The 21,478-nt window shown below is 46.0% G+C and overlaps 1 protein-coding gene across 4 annotated transcripts in view; it reads right to left on the reverse strand.

Moving 5' to 3' along the window:
• SYDE2 (synapse defective Rho GTPase homolog 2) overlaps positions 1-9,532 on the reverse strand; it is a 30,488-nt gene extending 20,956 nt beyond the window's left edge. The window contains exons 1-2 of one of the 4 annotated variants that reach the window (XM_048945702.1): positions 9,400-9,531; positions 6,163-6,879 (exon numbers count right to left, since the gene is read on the reverse strand). In XM_048945702.1, coding sequence (XP_048801659.1) covers positions 6,163-6,879; positions 9,400-9,508 — 826 coding nt within the window. In that variant the 5' untranslated portion in view covers positions 9,509-9,531. Of the gene's footprint in view, positions 1-6,162; positions 6,880-9,124; positions 9,276-9,399 lie in introns of those variants that run through there. The other 3 variants (XM_048945703.1, XM_048945705.1, XM_048945704.1) reach the window with 3 other exon arrangements.
• Positions 9,533-21,478: the final 11,946 nt, after the last annotated feature.

Consider the following 21,478-nt stretch of genomic DNA (forward strand, 5'->3'; position numbering starts at 1 on the left):
TGGCAGCAGCTGGCAGGAGACACGGGGTACAACAGAGCTGGACAAAGCCTTGCTTGTGCTGCGGGTTGCGGTATAGCTGCGCTGGCCCAGAACACCCCATAGCAGCCGGTGCTGTGCTGATATTCACCTTCCCTTTCTGCTCCACGCCTCTGGCACGGGCTTAAGAAAGCAGGCCAGCCCATTCAACTTTCCTCCATCTCAGGAGAGCCGCAGAGGCAACCCAACATTCTGACTTTCACAGGTATGACTTCTGCTGCCTTCATCACAAAGGGTTAAAACAAAACACAGCTGGCAGAAGCTGGTTATGTGGGACCAATCCCACAAGTGTCATGCCCCCACTAATGCCAGCGATGTGCTGAGGTACGGACATCATTTCCAAATGTACACATGATGACTGCTAACGAGCTGCAATAGGGACCTGCAGCACAGTCACATCACATTCCACTTCCCAGCCTGCTCACTTGGCCCAGCTTCCTTTCTGTTCCACACAGGTGGCATCTGACACTTCAGAAATGCCTTAGGGAAGACTGGCAGGAGGAAGGGAAGCACCAGAGGCACTGGGGTGCCAATGATAGCCCAGGCAGCAGGGGGGTGATGATGAGGTGCAGCTGACAATGCACTCCACACACCCGCCTCGCACTTCCTAGCAGCATCAGCTGCACAAAGTGCAGAAGAAAGCAGCTTTCAAAGGAGACCCCAACCCAGGGATGGACAGCTTGCCGAGGGTCAAGTCGGGGACCAAGCAGTGCACTGAGCCAAATGACTTTGTACCAGGGCTGCCTCTCTGAGCTGGTTCAGGTGGATGAGTAAAGCCCACAGCTTTTATTTGCTTCACAGCATGGTCACACATGGGACAAAGACTCTCCACAGTCACAGAGGCAGGGCAGGTGGCCCCTGGACATGAGGTGCTCCACAGCCATCAGCTGCCCTTCCCCTCATGGCCAGGGGAGAGCAGGGCCCGAAACCTCACCTACACAGATCTGCCCTACAGGAACAGCAGGCAAACTCACAGCACACAGCCTTCAGGCACACGTCATGATCCCACATGGTAACATTCATCTCTGGCCCAGCTTAGCATTGTCCCTCTGTGCCTGGGTGGACGTGACACTGTCAGACTGCCTGCCAACAATGCCTGCTATGTTACAGGCATATTTGATTATCCCATTCTATGTACAACATTCCACATCGCTTAAGGAAGAGTTCTGAGTAACTCTAAAGCTCATGAGAAAGCTTGTGATGTATTTTCGGGATCCCAAGATGAGATGAGTAAGTCAGAAAACATCAGTTCCTCATCACAGAGCTATTAAAATACCAAACAGCCATGCTCATAATAACTAAGGGAAATGCTGAGCTCTGAGCTGAGCTCTGACCCAACTAAAGCTCATATGTAATTTCATTTTTCCTGCCATCCTCCTGAAATACTTAATACGCTGCATCTGACACTGAAAGTGTATCTCTAGAAAAATGGTATGGTATGAAAGCTAACTTCTAGGCCATTTCATTTTAGGAAGAGGAAAAAAATACAGCTTGTACTAAGCTGCTATAATTTTCAAAACCAAAGCTTCCCTTTGTCCTAGATTTTTTACTTTTATTTTCTATTTTTAAAAGTCAACCCAATGTATTCCTTGGGAAAACTTTTTTTTTCTCTTTCTCCCCCAAAAGCAACAAATCAGAACAGAAAATCCCAAACAGCTCAAAATCAATCTCAGAGCAAATGACAGCTGAATGAAAAAAAGGCTCCTGTTTTTCTGTGCTAGATTCCAGAAGAGATACTGATCTGGATCCTCAGCTGACACAAATAACACGGCTCTACTGATGCCAAAGGCTGGTAACTTACTCCAGCTCAGGCCCATTTCATCCTCAGATAGTTCTATATCCACTCTGATAGAAAGACTCGCTGCAAAGCTGAAAACAGCTCTAAGAGAATTCATGCTATATCAAATGCAAGCAACTTCAACTAATATGCAAGGAAAGTAACCTCCCTTATCCATATTAGCAAAAAAACTTCCTTAAATGAGGATAGAATGTAATAATTTCTACATAATAATTATCTAAACAAAAGGAAGAATCTTCTCTTAGTCTGCTAAAAGATAAGTCCTTTTTTAACCTTTATGAAAACTGCCATTTTGACCAATTTGGTCTCTGTGTTCAACCCCACGTGGCACTTCAGAGTCAAGGAATGGAGGAACTATTAAAAGGGTAAAAAAGAATGCTCTGAGCACTCAGTAACAGTTGTTCATTTTCTTCCAGTACAATGCCAAGTATACACAGACACTGAGTAAGCCGTGACAAACCCATCAATGCTGGGGTCACATTTTCAGGAGCAGAAGTCACACACTACTTTACACAGACCATGCTGTAAGAGCCTGTCGGGCTGACCCTGCGCCACCACAGCCCTCAGTGCCCCCTGCTGGGTGACCCCTTGAGAGGGGACAACGAGCATGTTTAACAGCACTTCAGGTCACCCGCCAGCCTTAAGAGCTTGCTATCTGCAAACAGGAATGAATTCCTGGCAAATATTCTAAACGTTAATGATTCTCCGTGTCACACAGACCACAGCAGGCTTCATTAGAATGCTGGCGTTGGACCAAGCGCCATCGGCCCCGGTGCCAGGTGTGCCTCATTCTGGACTGCTCGCACCACCTCCTCTTTCCTTAGTGGTTTCTTACAAGAGATAAAAAGTATCTCTGTTTCCCCAGTAAGATGACAGAAACACGATTCCATACAAAGCATAAGATGAAATAAATAACTACTTCACATTAACTGCTTCAACTCTTCGGTTGCTACAACTCCTAATCCCACTCCCCAGCAGGTCCTTACAGCAGGTCACCAGAACGGATCAAAGACAGATCCCTGGGTAGGCCCACAGCCTTCAAAACCTACATGTCACCCCCCCAAAATTCTGCCACTCAGCTCTACAGGAGCAGGACACACTTCTTGGCCTGTTGACAAAGATCATTTGCAACATGCAAGCCTAAAAAATTTGGGCCCCAAACAATAAATTTATAAACCAGAAGAGCATCCATTTAAGTGAAGGAAGAGCACTGCTTAGATTAACCCCAGTACGTGCCCAGCTGGAGCTAAACTGGAACACAGCACCAACCATCACCTCCTGCAGTGCTGAGAAAAAAATCAATTTCCAATGACTCCTACCAGGATTTTGCAGCCAAACATCTAGCTAGCACACATGTTTAGTAACAGAAGCATAGCCAGGGTTCTCACAGGCTAGAATCAGCATGCCCTAGTAGAATGCTTCTGAGACACAGACATGAAATGACCCCACTGATCAGTTAGGCACTACCCCCAGAAATAATCGTAGAATGGTTTGGGTTGGAAGGGACCTTTAAGATCACCTGGTTCCAACCCCCTGCGATAGGCAGGAACACCTCCTGCTTGACCAGGTTGCTCAAAGCCCATCCAGCCTGGCTTTGAACACCTCCAGGGAGGGGGCATCCATAATCTCGCCAGGCAACCCATTGCAATGTCTCACCACCCTCACAGTAAAGAATTTCTTTCTAATATCTAGTCTAAACCTACCCTCTAAATGCTGGTACTAAAAGCAGAAGCATTACAAATTCTCCAAAAAAGGCCCTATCTGAAGATCCACAATGTAAACCTATGGCAAAACCAGGAACTACAAAGGGACTCTATTCTTCAGTGCCTTGATAGTGATACAGATGTCTAGCAACACATTCAACTAGAATACAGTCAGTCGTAAGAAAAAATTACTTCAGAACTTCATACATTTGAAGAATTCTAAATGTGATATGAAAAACATGCTCCACTGTCCACGTAAATTTCCACCTAAATTCCTCTCCTGTAGCCTTAGAACATGAGCTGGTGCCATGTTTCTACATTTCTACCTCAGCAAATTTTCTACTTACTGCCACCTTTTGTCTGTTTGACATAAACAAAATACATAAACAAAAGTGTGTTTCCTAATTGCTGTAGTATAGGGCTGTTTTGTTTTTATTCCTTTCCAAAAACTAGCACAGCTAGAATTATTCAACAAGGAATCACCTGACAAATCCTATTAGCATACATGGCCTTTACTGGAGAAACTAACCCGATTAACACTTGGAACTAATGATGCAAGTTAAGACAATGGGAAAATCAACACCACTACAATCTATACACCATTTAAACAAAACATTTACAGGACAGCTCTATTCACTACTTTGTTTGGGAAGACTCTCAGCAACCAAACTCTTATATTTTTCCTTCAAGTTCCCATTAAAAAAAAAAAAAAACATGACTGCTTCCTCTGTACAACATTTGAGATCCAAATAAGGCACCATTATTTAAAGCTTAAAAGGTTAAACTACTTGCACTGACCAAAGAAGATAGCATCAAATGAAAATTGTATATATTATATATAAAATAATATACTAAGTATATAATAATAATAATAATTGAAATGAAAATATGTCTTTTACTGTTTTTGTAGTATCCTACTTCTTTCTGTCTTTGCTTCTCAAAATCTCTCTTAGACTCCAGTACTAAGCACTACCGACACATAACATTACAGCAGTAACAAAGATAAGCAGACTTTTCCCCAAAGCAGAAATTGAGTATTTGTCAGGGGTTACTGCTTGACCTATATAGACATCTATTTTGCAGCAACTGTGTAATTCAAGCAAGGTTCAAGCACAAATAATATTAAACTGTCCATGCTGCCTACGTGCAGTAATTGCACATGGATGAGCTGTCATTTTAAATCTGGCTGAAAATAACTGCAGACACCTTAACTGAAGAGAGGAAAAAAAAATCACTTCTCCACGATAAAGCCAATTACTGAGCAGCAGGGATCCATCTCATCACCAGTTCATCCATTCACTCTGGTCGCTGTTAAATACATGCCAAAGAAGAACTGCATTCAAAGTAGCTTAATCAGCTCTGAGCATACCAAACCTACTGGGGGAAATTCACCACACTTTTTTCCTGGTTTCAGGAAAGGCGCTTTAAACACATCATTTTGCTTTCAGGAATAAATGTTTCTTCAGTATTTAAAAAAAAAGGGCATTCTCCTTCTTGCATTAAGGGTTTCATTTTTTAAGGAGAATCACCTGTACATCACAGGCTTCATGACTAAATTGGAGTCAAACAGCCTGCAGAATGTGCTCGTGACTTTCCCAACAACCCCACATCCTGACCTCTCCAAACTGCTTTGAAAAAAATAACATCATGGTATTTCAGTGATTTTGCAAGCAGACATAACTGGTCTAAGTATTTAATGCAGGCTATAAAGTGAATTATTTCTAAATAAATGTTCTCAGAATACTTTGGAACTGAAAGTACACTCAGATCAGCAGTATTTCCACAAGGAGAACAAAATGTGAGCTCCCAGAAGAGAGGACAGAGTACTTTTTCTTCTGCTGTTTACAGAAGTTGCTTTGGTGCCTCTGAAAACATCTCCCATTCCCAGAAGCCATCGCTGCGCTGAGTCCAGGCAATGCAGCTTCTGAGCTTACAGATCTGGGGCCAATTTGCCAGAACTGAGTGGGAGGGGGACAGAGCTCCTCCAGAGGGCAATGCAGAATGAGAGCCTGGAAATGAGCTCCAGGGCCTCTCCACTTTCAAATTACACAAATACTGTATACCCACACAAAGCAGATGATTACAAATGGCATTTATATGATCTCTCAAAAAGTATTTATTAAAAATCCCAGACAGTAGGTTAAAGAAACTTCTGAAGGTATTAAGCAATTTAAAGGCTGGAACACAAGACCCAAATGAGACACTAACGAACAGAAAGGAAACTAAGTGGGTCCTCTCATTAACATGCTTAAGTAAGCCCACTTGGTAAAACCTTTCTTTTCAGCCAGCTTGGAGCCAGACCAAACATGGTCTGTTTGGAACTGGATTCCAAATTGGAGCTGACTCCATAGGCAGAGGCAAATCACATCCAGATATGCCAGGTGAGCAAACTGGCTGAAAAGTCACTGTGCCGCTCTACATTTAGCAGGTATCAATATCCCTTCCTGAGCCTTTTTTTCCTTTTTTTTTCTTTTTCTTTTTAATGAACATAACATGCACTGCTACTGGAAATGTGCTTGATCCAGACAAAAGGAGGAGAAAGAGAAAAGAAACATAAGAAAGGCTTATCATTCTTTACAAAGAAAGCAGAGGATAAGACATCTTTGTCTACCTAAACACTCTTACCTGCTGAGGGGCACTTAAATGCAGGATTTTCCTCTGCTGCCAGCACGCTCTGGGGCTTGCTGGCAAACCTCTGCCGCTGCTGCAGCAGGTGCTCTCCGGGCTGCACGGTGTCGGCAGGACCCAGCTCGCCAGGCTGAGTGTCCCCCGCTCTCTCTGGGGAGCATAGGGGAACATCGAGGGGCCCTAATGCCCTCCCCAGGTCCCGGACAGGCAATCTTTTGCAGCAGCCTGCGGGGCAGTCCACAGTGACAGGGTTATGGGCAGCAGGATGGAGGACTCTCAGCACATCTGGCTCATCATCTTCAGGGATGGGGTTATACCATATTTCTCCTTCATCATCTGCATCGTTGTCTTCACCAAAGGCACAGCGTTGCAGTGCGGCAGAGCCTGTGGCATTCGGAGGGGCGCTTGCAGCACCACAGCCAAGGCTGGGGCGCTCCGGCCCTGCCGGGGACCTGGCAGGAGCCCCCCGCACCCTTGGTGAGGGCAGCGGGCTGGGGGGCCGTGGGGCCTGGGTGACAGCCCCTGGTGTCTTCTTACACGTGCTTTCTCCCTCCAGGCGGGGGGCTCGGTGGGTGCTCTGGTGCAGCCAGTTGCGCTTCTTAGAAACAGTGATGCTGTTCATCTGTGGCCGGTGCTCGGGGAGCTCACTTGCCTTTGGAGACTTGGGCTCCTTCCTGCTCCGCGGAGCTACGTATACATTTTCTATTAGATCTGCTGTTAGAACGGGAGAGAGAGGAGAGACAAATGCTCAGAATATCGCATTGCTTTTAGCAGGACAGATGAAGACATACAGCATCGTATCACGTTCGCCTTAGACCTCATTTGAAAGGACAAAAGACAAGGTGATGCTATCATCAAATTACACGTCAGCCTGCCAAAGCAGAACATGTGTGTAATTAATGAAAAGTCAGGCTTGTTGGGCTGTATTTTAACACCGTGTAATTTAGGTAAATGGCAGTGAGAGTTCTGTGTAAAGGTCAGACAGACTTAGGCAGAAAAGGATCTTTTTGCTCTGGTAATTTTGTGCGTGCAGTGGGTTTGTTATCCATTGTTCCTACGATGTATTTACAATGTAGAAAACAAAGGTGGGGATCTATTTGGCTCAGAAGCCTCCAGCAAGGACTGTCCTTACTGCCATACACTTTGCCCAGGGCATGAACAACCCTTGGTTTGTGAGGACAAAAAGAAGAGAGGAAGAATCAATAAAAGTTTTTAAATACATCATTTTACAACAAATTTTTCATTTTCATTTAACTACAAATCAAACTCTATACACAAGTTCAAACTTGATACAACTGTACTACAGCAAAGCTAAACCTGTAATGGTGTTCCACAGGCAGGGTGCTTCTACCCTGACCTCCCCAAAGCTCCCTTCTCCATGGAGCTGAGGAATAGCACTTACGCCAATACAAACATGCACCATGCCAGATCTGTATGCCCACCGACAGCAACTCCTGCCGCTCCTTGCACTGCCAGGGACACAAAGGCCCTCTGCAGGGCTGCCACCCCACAGCCCCCAAACCACAGACCCTGAGACACGTTCAGAATCATTGCGCGCTGGGCAGTGCCGTGCCGTGGTGCCCTCAGTGCACACCTGGGCAGCCCTGCACTGCACTACCCACAAGAGCCTCCTGCAGGAACAGCGGCCAGCAGCAGCTGCAGAGCACTGCCATAACCTCCTGCTTGCAGGGGCACGCCGCAGCCACACAGCTCTCCACTCTCAGTCTCCAAATCAGCCAGCTCTGCCAAAAGCCATTGATTGCAAACGCTCACTGAATCCCATCCAAATGATACACTTGCATTTAGGTCTTCCAAGCACAGCTCTCGCAATCCAGGGCTGTGTTTGCAAATGCTGCTTCCCCTTTATTCCAGTTTGGCTCTGATCCTGAAAGTCCTTCTGTGGGTGTTTATTTTAATAACAAACTGTTTCACATGCAAGCATCTGAGCACCCAGCAGCTCCACAGAGCACAGCAACTCCCAAACGCCAACATCTGTTATAGTAACCAGAAATTCAAATAAATAGGAAGCTCAAGGAGCTACAGGGGTGACAAATGTGCTCTCTGCTCCAGAGCAAAGCTTCATTCAGCAGAACGCCATTGGCTCTGTTCAGCGCAATCAGAGCATTTCCAGAGGCAGACCCTGCACAACACGGAATGAGGCACTGCTCCCCAAAAGGCTTCCGCACAGTGCTGGGGTGAACAAACAGAAGGGCAGACAAACAGCAGGCGCTCAACTCACCTCCCACTCCATCTACACAAGGTCAAATAAATCACTAAAGTTATAATACAGGAACACCACAGCACCTCCAGAGCCCCAGATGCAGTGCTTCAGCTCAGCTGAGATCACGACAAATCCCATGCCTATTACATACACATATCAAACATCTCATCCCAACGCCAGGCGCTGCTTTTCAGGTCATAGGCCAGCGGGGAACGGCCGTCCCAGTCCCACCGCATACGGTCCAGCAGAACGCACAGCTCCGGGGCTGCAACAGCCACCCGCTCCCTGCCCAACCTGCACACCGCCCAGCACACAGCGGGGCTGCGCTGCGGCGGGACGGCAGCGCGGTCAAAGCACGGTCCGTAAGCATCAAACTGTGCAAAAAAAACAGGGAGGAAACAAATGCGAGAGAATGACAAACGGTCATGAGGCGAAGAGCAGCGAACGGCCGCGTGATGAGCCGCACGGGGCAGCGCTCTGACAGCGAGGGCCTCTCGTAGAAACGGGGAATTCTGTCCCGAGAAGAACGAGCGACGTTGTGAAAACGCGCCCGCGGAGGGCCGATTCTCGACCGACGTTGGAACTTGCAGAACAGCATTACTTTTGCTCGAAACAAACGCGAAGTCTTCGCAAACTCTGGAAAAAAAAATGCAGCTCCAAAGCCCGGCGCAGCCCGCTCCCCGCACCGACCTGCGCGGCACAGCCGCCCCGTCCGCCTCGGGGCTCCCTTTTCGTTACCTGCACTCCCCGCCGCCCGCCGGCACCGCGCCGAGCCGCACCGCGTACACGGCTCGGGCAGACGCGGCACGGAGCGCCGCCAACAGCCCCGCGGAGCGGAGCTCGGAGCGCCGAGAAACTCGCCTCGGTACCGTTTTCTCGGAGAAGCGCCGCGCCAGCGCCCCGCGCCCCTCCCCTTCCCCTTCCGAGGGGACCGACCCCGCGCCCCGCTCCGCACGTGGGAGCGCTCCGTCGCCAGACGCGGCCCCCGGCGCCCCGGGCAGACGGGCTCTTACCCTGCGGCCCGCAGCCCCCGCCGTGCCGGTGCGCGCCGCCCGCCGCCGCCCCTCGCGGGGACCTCCTGCCGCGCAGCTTGGAGAGCGTCCTGCGCAGCGGCTCGGCCATGCCTGGGCGCTCAGCGGGCGGCGGCCCCCCGGCGCGGCGGGAGCTGCCCCATGGCGGCGTGCCTCCCCGCGCCCGGCTGCCGCCGCGCCGCCGCCGCGCACATACTTGGCATAGCTGCGCGGGGCGAGAGGCCGCCCCGCAGTGCGCATGCCCCCGCCGCCCCATCGCCGCTCCCCGACGGGGGCCGGTGCCGCGCCGCCCCGGGCGCTGGGACCGCCTCGGCAGCAGCTCGAGGAGAGCCCTCGCCGCCGCACCTGGTGCCCGCCGCCATGCCGGCGAAGCGCCGAGCAGCACGGCATAGCGGGCCGCGGGGAGCGCTGCCCGGGGTCTGGGGAAAACGGCACGTGTTCGCGGATTTTGTCCCTTGCCAAAGTCGGAGGGAAGGGCTGTCCCGAGCAGCCTTGGATGCACCCAGCCCTGGAGTGCTTAAGGGCAGGCTGAGGGGGCCCTAGGCAGCCTCAGCTGGCAGCAGCGTCCCTGCTGTTGCAGGGTTTGGAGTCGGGTGAGTTTTAAGGGCCCTACCAACCCAAGCCATTGTATAGTTTAATTATTAATGACATTTTAAGTCGAATCTTCCTAAAGAAAAAAATTGATTCAAGTTTCTAGTCATGACCCCCTCGAGGCCCCACAGCAGTGATCCCATCCCATACACATGCAGCACAGGAAAGCTCTGAAGGTCTGTCCAACCTCAGTCATGCAGTCTCAGAACCACAGGGGTGTGAAAGCACCTCTGGGCTATGACCCAGTCCTTCCTTGGGCCTGTTCTCCCATGTCTCTTGCCTGGGGAAACAAAAGAAAACTCAGCATCACTGTTCTTTTTCTATGCAGCCTCGCACAGTATTTTCCTCGTGTTCCATATGGTTTAGATGTTAGTTTAAACACTTCCATGAGTCCTCTCTGCAGTAGGCACACAGGAAATGGCCCAGGGAAAAGCTGCCAACGGTGGGTCTATAAACACAGTTTGATCCATATCTTTGAAAATTGTTTCCATTCCAAGCAATGGTTACACAGCACTTTTTCTTGATGGCAGCTAGATTTTATTTTTTTTTAAATCCCTATGCATCCTGTATTTGCCCAACAGAGGTGGCATTGATCTCACACACACACACAAAACCCCCACCAAAAACAAAACAAAAAAACCAACCCCTGCAGATAAAATAACATTAAGGATCTGGCTGGAACTCACTTGAGCCAGTGCAGCAGGAGTCAAAGCCCAGCTTTTGTTTCCAGCTCAGCCCATTTTGTTCAGGAGCTGCAGAGCACACAGTGCAGAACGTGATTCGCTTCAGCAGGCCCTGTACAGAATGTGAAAGTGACTTCAGTGGGATGGGAACAGAGCTTGCACCAACTTGAAGAGCTCTCACTGGGACACTGACAAACATTCAGGACTGGTTAAATACAGTGTGACTATAAACAAATAGCAGGCTGCATTTTTCTGTACATGAAAAACGTTTTTAAGTTTGTTTTTTTTTTTCCCCCATCACCAGACTAAGATTTTGTTAATCAATAAAATCTCTGAGCACTCCAGTTACTGAAAACGTCTGCCTTCCTGATATCCAAATGGACCAAAGCAGCAGTTCCATGGAAACTTATTGGCCCCTGCTGCCACTAATGGCAGCATGCATTATCTCCATCCTGCAGAGCAGCTGGTCTTCGCATGCAGACACCACTCCAGCCATCCACATCTTTGTTACCCCCAGAGCTATTCTTGATCAGCCAGATGAGGCACCCCAGTGGCTCCCAGGTTTGGAATACAGCTGTTTATCTTCTTACAAGGACAAACCAGGGCACTAATTCATGTATATTCTAGGCCTGAGTAGCCTCCTAGATTAAAGGCCAGACAAAAGCAAAGATGTTCATGACCAAACTGGCTCCACCACTGACTCCCTGGTCTCCAGCCCCATTTGAAGTTGAGGGTGCACTACTTAAAAGCAAATTTTAGACTTCTAGAGCAGCCAAGTGTTTGGCTCAGACCGGTGACTCTCTCCTCAAGCACATCCTTGCCAAAAATCTCCTTAATCCAAAAAATGCATTAAGAGGCAGCGCTGTTGAGATCCCATACCCAGCACAGGTTTTGGCTGGCAGCCACCAACTGCTGGATGCTCCCAGGAACACAAGCTCTGCCAGTCCATCCTGTGATGCTCTTGTACTGCCAGTAGTCTGCTTGTCCTGCTAAGCTAAATTTAAAATTAAACAGGAAAGAAATAAGAAGTGATTCAAATAAGTAGTGTGATGAAAATATTTCAGTTCATAGCTGAATTAGGCAGCTGGAACATTAATGGTTCTGCCTTCTGCACTTTATTCAAACAGCAGTGCGTCAGAAGCTCAAGCTCTTTTTTGTATCCTGCACTTAGTTTTTTGAGATGATGTTTGTCTTTTTAGGAAACACATGCTAACCTCCCAGTGAGCTTTCCAAAGCATGTCACTGAACTTCAGCACTGTCATTACCACCTCTGCAATCTTACAGCATGAGAGTGCTATTGCAGGATGCCAGTCCCCCTGAAGATATGCTAAAAATACCAAAGTATTTTGGCTACCAGGAAGCCAAGGCATCACCCACACAGTAAAAATAGTAGGTGTAATGACCATCATCACCATAGCCTTCTCCTAACATGGAGACAAAACCAACAGATCAGTGACATTCCACATGGGTTGAAGTGAATGTTAACACTGAAGACGAGAATGTCGTATGGTCAGGCAAAAGATAAACAAATTCAAATCTATGCTTTAAACATCAGAAGAGCCTCTTCAAAGGAACTTAAAATACTAAATAACCATTCTCTATTTTATACTATATGCTTCTGGCTGGGACCACATTTGTAAGTCACAAGAAAGAATTTTCCTGCTGGTTCTGCCCCAAGAAGAACAAAATTCTCAGCAGTGTGCTGTCACAAAGTCATTGCCATCATTCAGTTTCTCACAGTATTTGCATACTGGCCCAAACTTAGAAACTCATCTCCTAAGTAGCCATGAGCTGCATCCAAGAGCAGTATCTGTTGACACTGAGCAGGAGCACAGCACAGGCAGGCAGACCCTCAGCACTGCTGGGTGCACCTACCATAAATGCTGCTGTGTAGAGTGTCCTAAAATTGCTGCACATACAACATGTATTTAATTACAAATCCTGCAAAACGCAATAAGTAAGGAAAATATCTTGAATGATTTCCAGTTCAGACTGGGAGAACACATTTAATGAACGCGTTCTGAGGAGAATCCCCTTTCTTGAAGTTCCTTTTTTTCCACTTCTACCATTAATTACCAATAGTAATTTTTATTCAATCATCAGCCTCAGAACTCTGAATTCCAACTCTGAGTGAAGTGCAAAGGGTCCAAATGTTGTAAAAAGGAAAGCCGGTATTTAAGAAGAGAAGTAGAAAGTCCTTAAATTGGAACATAGATCCTTTTTAAGAACTTTGTATACTGTGTTGTGCTCAAAAATCTGTAGTTATAACCTCCAGTTTTAAGCAACCTATGCTGTTTCTGTAGGTTTTCACATCTTCAAAATAGTTTTATCATTCAGAAAAAACAAACACCTTTGTATGTTTGCGTATGTAATTGTTTCATCATAGCTACTCTGTATGCTGCAAAGCCACAAAATGAGAAAGAAAAAAAGAGCTAGAGAAACCCTGTGGAGTTTTACGTATGAACCACTCTGTTCTGTCTCTCCACTGTGTGTGTAGCAAAGGGAGCAGACAATGCAGCTGGTAGTAAGAGGCGATGACATTGAAGTCTGTGCGTGTGTCGGTGTGCTCACATCCAGCTTGTTTGCAGAACAGAAGCACCACTTCACTAGGGTGACTGAAAACTAGAAAAGTAAATGAAGCCTGGGTTTGTTATTGTTCTTTTTGTTTTTGAGTTTTTTGTTTTTTTTTCTTGCTTATTTCTTTGCATCTCTTGGAGTGTACCTACCAAGTGGAACAGAGAAAGAGCTGTGTTGCTCAGGAGAATAAAAGCCTTCCTCCTTAGACCAGCCACAGTGAAGCACGTGTTTTGACCTGATGGGCTTTCTTGACTTGTAAAGAGCAATCCAGCAAAGATGAGTACTTCATCCCACTGGCTCAGGCAGGGAAATTCCCTCATTTGCAAACCTGCCAGGGTTGCTGCTTACCATCTGCTGACAGCTCGCTCCCAGCTCTCCTTCAGCACTATGATGACACAAAAGGCAGTCACACAGCAGCTTATGGGGAGGTACTGTGGCCAAGCTTCTTTTAATTCTTTGTGTCCCTTATAATGTTTGTTCTTTGGCTTCACCCTCAGTAGACACAACAGAATCCAAGAAAATTGAGGTGAAAAAATACATTTATAAACTAATCTGTGCTCCCTTAATCACAAATCTTGTCTGCTCACGTTCAGGCCAATCTAGTTTTAAGTATCTCTTCCTGTTAGAAGATATTTCTAAACACGTAAACCTGGTGTTGGTCAGTTCTTCTGTCAGTCCTGGCTTACAGGATGTGCCAGTGTAGCATCTTGCCTGTGCTCTGCGCCCCTTCACTGGTCACACTTGCAAGGCCTGAGCCATAACAACAGCTCAGTGTGCCCCTGCTGTGGGCCACAAGCTCTTGCCTCCTGGCACTGAAGTCATCGGCAGACATTGGCATCACACTTGGCCCAAACTCACCTCAATGTTTGACTTCTTTGGCTTTCCCCATGGCCGCTATCAAAAACGGCTCCCCAGCTGGAAGTGCTGACAGCCATCCTGCCCCTCATCCAAAGCAGCAGGCATCCTATGGCATGAACGTAGCTGAAATGCCACCTTATCCTCCTTGAGGTGGAGTGTGCATTACAGCATGACACGTCAACAGGCACCACCAGACTGAGGGGTGGCTGTGAGGAAACACAGTTATCCCAAAAGCAGCAACCAGGAGGGGAAAATAAGATGTCAGTGATTGTTCTATGAAAAGCATTTATGGAAAAGGTGGTATGTAGGAATTATCTAAAATCACATAGTAACTACATAGTATATTGAATCTGTACTGAATAAGCCTCGTTAAGCCTGTGGTTAAGAGGTGGTGGTCACCATCAGACAGCAGTGCACACGTGCACGGCAGTACAGCTTACATCTGATCGCATGATATTCTTCTAAAACGTGTGCATAGAAAGGGGAGTATGTGACTTCTGCTTGTGGCTGTGCAGTGAAACCCATGGCACGGCCCTGTGCAGGATCTTTTCCCACCCCGCACTGCTTGTGGCAGTCCTGCAGGAGGAGGTGGCGCTGGGCACCGGCACACTGACTGCTGGTCCGTCCTGCGTGGCTCCCTCCCACATTCCAAGAACATTACCAGGACAATAAGATAGATATTTAAATGTAATCTAATCTGTCAAATAATTTTAAAACAATTTGTTTTGAAATATTTTCTGACTGGGAGCGGAAAGTCTACGTATCTCAGGTAATTTCAGGTACACAGAAAGGCTTCCGTGCTTCCTGTAGCTGGCCTGCATGGTACCATTTGGAGGAGGTTTGGTATTGAGAAGTGTGAGCTATTGAAAATATTCAAAATATTTACATTCTTTAGTGGATAGAAGCACTACTTTATCCTAATCTCCTCTCTAATTGCTCCCGTCTCCAGCCATGGCACAGCCTCACCTGGTAACCCCTGCAGCTCCACAGCACAGAACAACAGTGCCCATTCTGACAGTGAATAGTTACTAGATTACATCCATACTGCATATTAGATTATTCCTTATTTAATCTTTCTCCATCCTCTCTTCTTATCACAAAAACCTTGTTGCCTAAATCCCATATTCTTCTGCAGAATAAAGACCTAGCAACACATAAAAGTCCAAGAATATAAAATAAGACTTCCAAGCTTTTTATGTTTATCTGTATGATCTGAAAATGTTTGATCTTGTTTTTTAATCTGTTATTGGGCAAGTTTAACTTTGTCTGTTTCCAAGCACTGGTTTTATGCTCTGAAACATCATGTGCAAGGTCATTTTCAGTGTTCTCCTAGCTTTGCCAAATTCCCCTGTTTATATAGAAAAAAAGCAAAACTAAACAGGATATGTAAGTATAAAAACAGAATTTGCATGGGAGGGACAAGGACAAAGGGAAGTCTGAAACTAAAATTACTCTACCTCGCTTTTTTAAATGATGTCTCCAAGGTGACAGAAAGCCCTTCAATGGGAGGTTTCTCATTTGTCTTGAACAGTTGCCAGGGTTTTGATCTCATTTTTACTTTTGAAGACCTGAAGTTACCTCCCTTCTCCTCAAAATAAAAACCCACAACCAAACACAACAAAACAGATTTCAACCACATAGAGGCTTCTATCTTCATGAACAACAACAAAGAAAGATCAGGTCCCACTGCAAAGCTGCCAGTTTTAGCATCATTTGGAATAGGACTCCACCCAGCACATTCTAACCACGTGTGCTGTCTATCAGGCATCATGGCTATGGTTCCTGCTCAGACCCCATTACATCAGCAGCCCACCTGAGCTGCCGTGCTGCCATATAGGCAGGGCTCTGTCTGGGCAGTGGCTGTCAGGTCAGAACCTGCAGGCCTGGAAAGGGAAAGTGGGCTACACACACAGACACACACACACTCTGCCCCCACACCGACAATGCATTTCAGCCACGCTGGAGCACTACAGGTGGCCAACCACAGCTTCAGCACATCGAAACCATTAGCACCATGTGTTTGGATTCAAAGCTCTCTTTGGCATAGTACCTGGTTCTTCTTCAATCACAAAAACAATGAGGTTCAATTTCTTCCGGCTTCCTCCTACCTACATCCTGCTCTCACAGAGAACACTCTAAAACCTGACTTGGAGCCATCTTCCCCCTCTGCTTGTCTTCTGAAACACAGCAAGTGAAGCAGTGCTCTAAACCTGTCCTCTAAACCTCATTTTCCTTTCTGCACAGTAATGAGGGCCCTGCTCTACCCAAACAATCTCAGAAAACTATACTCTCACCTTTCCCTCTTTTTTCTCTCTTTCCTTCCTTATCCTCACTTACTAAGTCACATCTGAGTTGCTGACCACTTTTGGGATAAGTACCAGGACAGTTCCACAGAGGACTTACTTGCTCAAAGTAGGGCCACCCCAGCTCTAGACTTCAGGCCCACTATGCGTTTCTTTGGCCCTACAAGGGCTCAGCCAGGGATGCTGCCCACATCCTGGGTTCTGTCACCACAGAGTAGAATTCTGTCCATCCCGCTGCCAGTTCTAGATGCAAAGTGCAGTGCTGCCTCTTCCCCCAGGACTAGACAGGGTCTTCTGTCCCGTTTATCAGGGCAAGCTGTACTTCTGCTACAGGACACAGCTTCAGTATCGTTATCAGTAGTCATGACAACCAGTTTAAGTGATTTAAAGACCAGTGTCAGAATGGAGACAGGCTTACAAGAGCTGATTGCTTTGATTCAGTGTGCACAAGCAGATGTGTTATCATACTGGCTGTCCTGAGAAGTATAACAGCCGGAAGTGAAAGACTGCTTACCAAGAGGCACATCCTTTGCTTCTGATAGACATGATCCCATGGCTTCCACCACTCAGTGGCACAACTGCTTAGAGTGAGACACAGATGTTGCTTCCAGACATCGGGGTCTCTAAAAGGAACGGTTGGTTCTCAGTTTTCACCATTAAGAAGTCATCAAATTGTAGTCATTAGATACAGGATGTTGCTGCCAGGCAAGGCAGTCAGCACCCAAGTAAGTACTGACTTCTTGTGCACAGGCAGAAGCAGCAGTGACTCCAGTTGCTGCTGTGTGAGTCCTGCTTGTGCTCTGCAAGAGGCTGAAATGGAGTGCACCAAGCACAGGATGCTAATGTACCCTCACTCTCCCCATCTGTCCACTGTCTCAGATAACATAAAATACATCAGGTCTCTCTGCTTCTTTGATGCAGGGTATTCCCTCAGAAACCTCTTGGCAAATCCATTGTCATTTGCCAAGTCATGCCAGCAAGAAGTATTTAGGAAGCTTACCAGCAAAGGCACACAGCTCATCAAATAAAAGATGAGTGATGGATTTTTACTTGTCTGATTCCACTTTAAAGCAAGGAGTGCTGGGTGATTTGTCTAACGAGGACACTGAGCGTGGCCTCTGTATTTCTGTATGAAAAATACCTCTTTTCTCTGCTTGGAAATAGGAGACACAAAAGGGAAGCTCCAAAGGTCAGCAGGGGTGAGCCTCCCAGTAACCCACAGCCACAATAATGAAAACCTATGTATCTCAGGCACTTTTAGGATGTCTATCATGCTGGCTTGCACTCTCCCTGCCCGATTTGCATACAAAATGGATATTTTGGAAACACACTCATAAACATTACCTGAAATAATTTTTCTTTGCCTGCCAGCAAAGAGCATCTGGAAACGATCAATCTCTCTCTTCACCTTGCCGAAATGTCCTCAGGGAGAAATTCATCTTTTAAGACAACTGCATGGCAAAGAAAAAGTTTTTGCAAGCTTGCTAGATTCAAATTTGCTACAAGTTTGCCTGAGAAGAAAGCACTGGGAGGGGAAAGGGATCCATTCTTTCAAGGCGTAATAAAAACACAAATCACTTTCCTTACTCTACTGTTAGATATGTAACAAGGCCTCAGCCACTATCACAAACCAGGTGCTCAGTGCCATAGTCCTGTCAGTGAGTTCACATATCATTTGCTTCATATACAGCTGGTTTTCCATGGCCTGTAGTGGGATGCACACATAGCTAAGCTTCAAATATAAACTGCTGCAGCAATGAATGGCACGTCTAACAAGAAATGCTACTAGACTGGCTACAGTGGATAAGCAAGGATAAGTGCTTAAACTTACTGTAGTTTTCACTCTCCACCAACCCCCATGCTTAACATAAGAACCATTAACATGGAAAAAAGCCACACAAAAACAACTTAGGACAAGGAAAAAGCTAAGTTTAGAAGGCAGTGTTGGCACACTACCAAAAGCATAAAGCTTGGACTCAATCTGAATACAGTTGCATTTGCCTCAGCAAAGCTTATTTTGGCCAGTGAGGTGTGTCCTGCAGTCCTGCTGCTGTCCACGCAGAAGCCGTGGTAACAGGAGCTTACTGGCTGGGGTTATAGTGCACTTTTGAGGTGACTCTCCCCACTGCCTTGGCAGCACGTGCTTTGGTTTTCAGAGTACATCAGCTGCATTCCTTCTGGATGAAGCCCAAAGCAGAAGATGCACTCCAGGAGTGCCTTTAATGCACTCCAGCTGTGGCAGGTTGGTGGGCAAAGCAGAGTTAGCCTGCGGTGTGCTTTCACATTACAGACATTGTCTTACTGTGCCAAACGACTTACTAATGTAAATGTAGCCGCAGATTGAAAAGGATCCGGTAGCATGATATCAGAAATAGAATTAAAGTGATTATACCACAAATAGCTTCCCAACAACCCTATAGCATTGACTAGGAGGAGCAGGAGGATCTGCTTGTTCTGCAGTAAGAACAGAAGAGCTGCTTATTTAACAAATAAAACTCATATGCAGTGTAACTGTGGAAAATCAAGACTTTCTGAAATGAATTAGCAAGTACTAGGAGAGACAGTTTTTCCCTACAGCTTTTATTTCTGGTCCTTAATGCTTGAGTATGATATAAAAAGCACCAATGGAAAATGCTATAGAGTTACTTAGGAATCAGTTCTATCTGTTACTAAATGTGATAGCTTTTCAGGAGGATTTCTGTGAAATCATGCATTATGAAAACGTGTGGGACATTTGGAGAATGGGGGAAAAAACAAACAAACAAAAAAACCAGAAACCAAGGTCTGCATAACATTCTCTGTGTAAAAATGACTGCTTTGAGTTCCCCCATGTTGCCTGCTGAAGGCTGAATTTCAGAGCACTCAGCGACACACCTGTGTCACATCCAGCAGCAGACCATGTAGGCATGCATGGAGCTATAGGGAGTACACTCAAGTCATGGTGACCTTTGCTTTTAAGCACATCTCATCACATTAGGTGTTTCCACAGCAAACAAAATAATTAACTTCCAGCTTTGTATGGAGCCAAAAATCCTGTGAAAAGTTAAATGAGGTCTTTAATTAAAAACCTAAGCACATGCAGTTTGTCAGTTCTTAGGACCTTTGCTTCTTGTCCTGTATAATGGCAATTTCTCTTCATTCTTTTTGCAGACTTGAGGAAGAAAAAAGGTTGCTTTTAAGGGCTACTCTGTAAGTAAATTGTAGGACCTACCTGCACTCAGTTCTGGCTACTTCTCCAGGTACAGCAGCATTGCAGTCCTCAGCAGAAGCCCGCTCCAAGGGAACATGGATACTATGCATTACTAGGCTGTTTTGACTACAAAAAATGCCCTCGGGAGCTGTATCTTTTGCTAAAGTTCGTCATTGACCTTAGAATCTTCATTTGACATAGGAATTACATTTTATTTGGTTATGTTACAACTAGAGAACTGAGAAAAACCTGAGATAAATCATGTTTGATAATTCCAAATGTCATCCTCAGCCATTTACACCTGTGCTTATACATAGGAGTCCCCACTCTGTAAATAAGTCCATAAGCCACAGAGTTACTTCAGTGGGTTTTATGCCTCCCAAAATGGAAAAGAAAGGTGTTACCTTTCTTGTTCCTCTGCATGTTTGTGCTGATTCCTACCAAATCATTAATCTACTAACTTGACTGAAAGAGGTGACAGCGTTCACTGCATTGCTGTCTTCCAGGGGAGCACTGTTTTCCAGCACAGACTCCCATGGGAAATGGGGCAGGTGGACTGGGTGACCTACCGGTGCCAGCCTTATTTCTGCAAGTTCTGTGAAAGAAGGAAAAAAAAAAAAAAAAAAAAAGATGTGAAACTTCTGCTTAAAATTCAAGTTACAAACATGCCTGTTTTTCTTTGAAAAGCAAGAAGCTTATGGCAGTGTGGAAAAATCAGGTGAGTCAAACTTTTCAAAGCCAGTTCTGCCTCACTTTCTTACCTCCAAGTAACAGGCCGTCTTTTTCTGCCTTTCTTTTCTTCTTTTTCTCTTTTCTTCTTTAATTAAAACATAGAGAAAGAGAACAACAAAACCTAAAACTAGCAGGTTGGCTCTGTGCGGTCTATCGAATAAAGTAGTGCTGCTCCTTAAAGCAGCTACGATGCCAGCAGTTAGCAAAAGCTCCCTCTACTGGGTAGTCGACCTACATAGATACTTAGAAAAATATAAGTACATAAGATGCAAGCAGTATTTTATTACTATGTCAGAGATCATGGCAACGTGGCTTATTTAAACTGCCACAGAGATACAGCATATTTACAGGCAGGTGGTGATGCACCAAGGTCCTGTGAGAACACAGCAGTTACAAGTCACTAATAGCAAACTTCAGAGCTTATACAAAAGTCAGCGTTCCTAGCTATTACACAGCATGCCTGCAAACAAGCTTTTGCTATCAGGCACGCTGATGTTATAACTATGTTAAATTACCAGTCTTTGAAACATTTCAGATATATATAAAGCTCTCAGTCACACAAGATGTAATTCTATTGACTCATCAAGGCATGTCAGAAAATTTTCAACAACAGTGCCAGAAAATTTTAACAGTGGCCCCCATTCTGCCTCCCAAAAGAAAAGCTCACAATTGCTTTTGCTTTGAGCCTGCTGCTGGGCGGTGTTGTTTGTTTGGTTTGTTTTGAGGAGAGGATTAACATCCTCTGGTAAGTCCTGTGGTTTCACTTCCTCTCCCCGTTACTACTTCCCAGAATTACTCTGTGTTAATCCATATACAGGGATGAAGGAGGTGGGAGAAGTTTAAGCAAAGGGAAGGGAAATCAGTGTTTGCCCCCAAGAACAGCTCGTGCTGTTAGAAGGCAGCAAAGCACAGAACAGTCATGCTGTTGCTCACAGCCACAGCAGAGCAAAGGTGTGATTAATCTTTTGAAAGCTATCAAGATGAAAGCATTCTAAAGATGAAGGGCACTTCATCTTCTAAATGAAGAGTGCTGATAAAGGTATTTGATAAGGACCAAAAATGCTTATCTCCATTCACTGAATTCATTGCATTCTTTTGTCAATCCAGCCCCACAGGTCCCAGCTTCC

This window comes from Lagopus muta, chromosome 5 (genome assembly GCF_023343835.1).
Source record: "Lagopus muta isolate bLagMut1 chromosome 5, bLagMut1 primary, whole genome shotgun sequence".
Lineage (NCBI taxonomy): Eukaryota > Metazoa > Chordata > Aves > Galliformes > Phasianidae > Lagopus > Lagopus muta.